General features: G+C 58.7%; 1 protein-coding gene across 1 annotated transcript in view; it reads left to right on the forward strand.

The window, feature by feature from the left end:
- The window catches only part of PHALS_08573 (voltage-gated ion channel superfamily), a gene marked incomplete at both ends in the record, with an annotated part of 3,854 nt that extends 3,779 nt beyond the window's left edge, over window positions 1-75 (forward strand). The window contains one exon of the mRNA XM_024723947.1: window positions 1-75. This exon is cut by the window's left edge and continues 733 nt beyond it. Coding sequence (XP_024574873.1) covers window positions 1-75 — 75 coding nt within the window.
- Window positions 76-327: the final 252 nt, after the last annotated feature.

The following is a 327-nucleotide window of genomic DNA, read 5'->3' on the forward strand; positions in this document are numbered from 1 at the left end:
TTGGGACCAAGAAACGAGCTCAAAGAGCTTTCCGTGTGGCAAGTTCATCATCCGTTGTGGCCGGGGGCCCGATGATGTGGAAGCGTAACGATCAAGTTACCGCGTCCTTTGCTGCCACAGTGGGACCCCGCTATGCGGAAACCATACTCCACACGAGGGTCAATGACCGGCCGTGGATGGGCGCGCTTTAGAGCCGCCTCATGGGAAGCCTCAAGCTGCCGCCTCTGTTCCCTGCCGAGGTAATTGGTAATCACACCACGTGCCTCAGCTGACGAGAAGTCAGGGAACGGACATGGGGTCCGCAAGACACGAGCAGGGCTCGTATCG

The sequence above is a fragment of the Plasmopara halstedii genome (assembly GCF_900000015.1).
Source record: "Plasmopara halstedii genome assembly, contig: Scaffold_323, whole genome shotgun sequence".
Taxonomy (NCBI): domain Eukaryota; phylum Oomycota; class Peronosporomycetes; order Peronosporales; family Peronosporaceae; genus Plasmopara; species Plasmopara halstedii.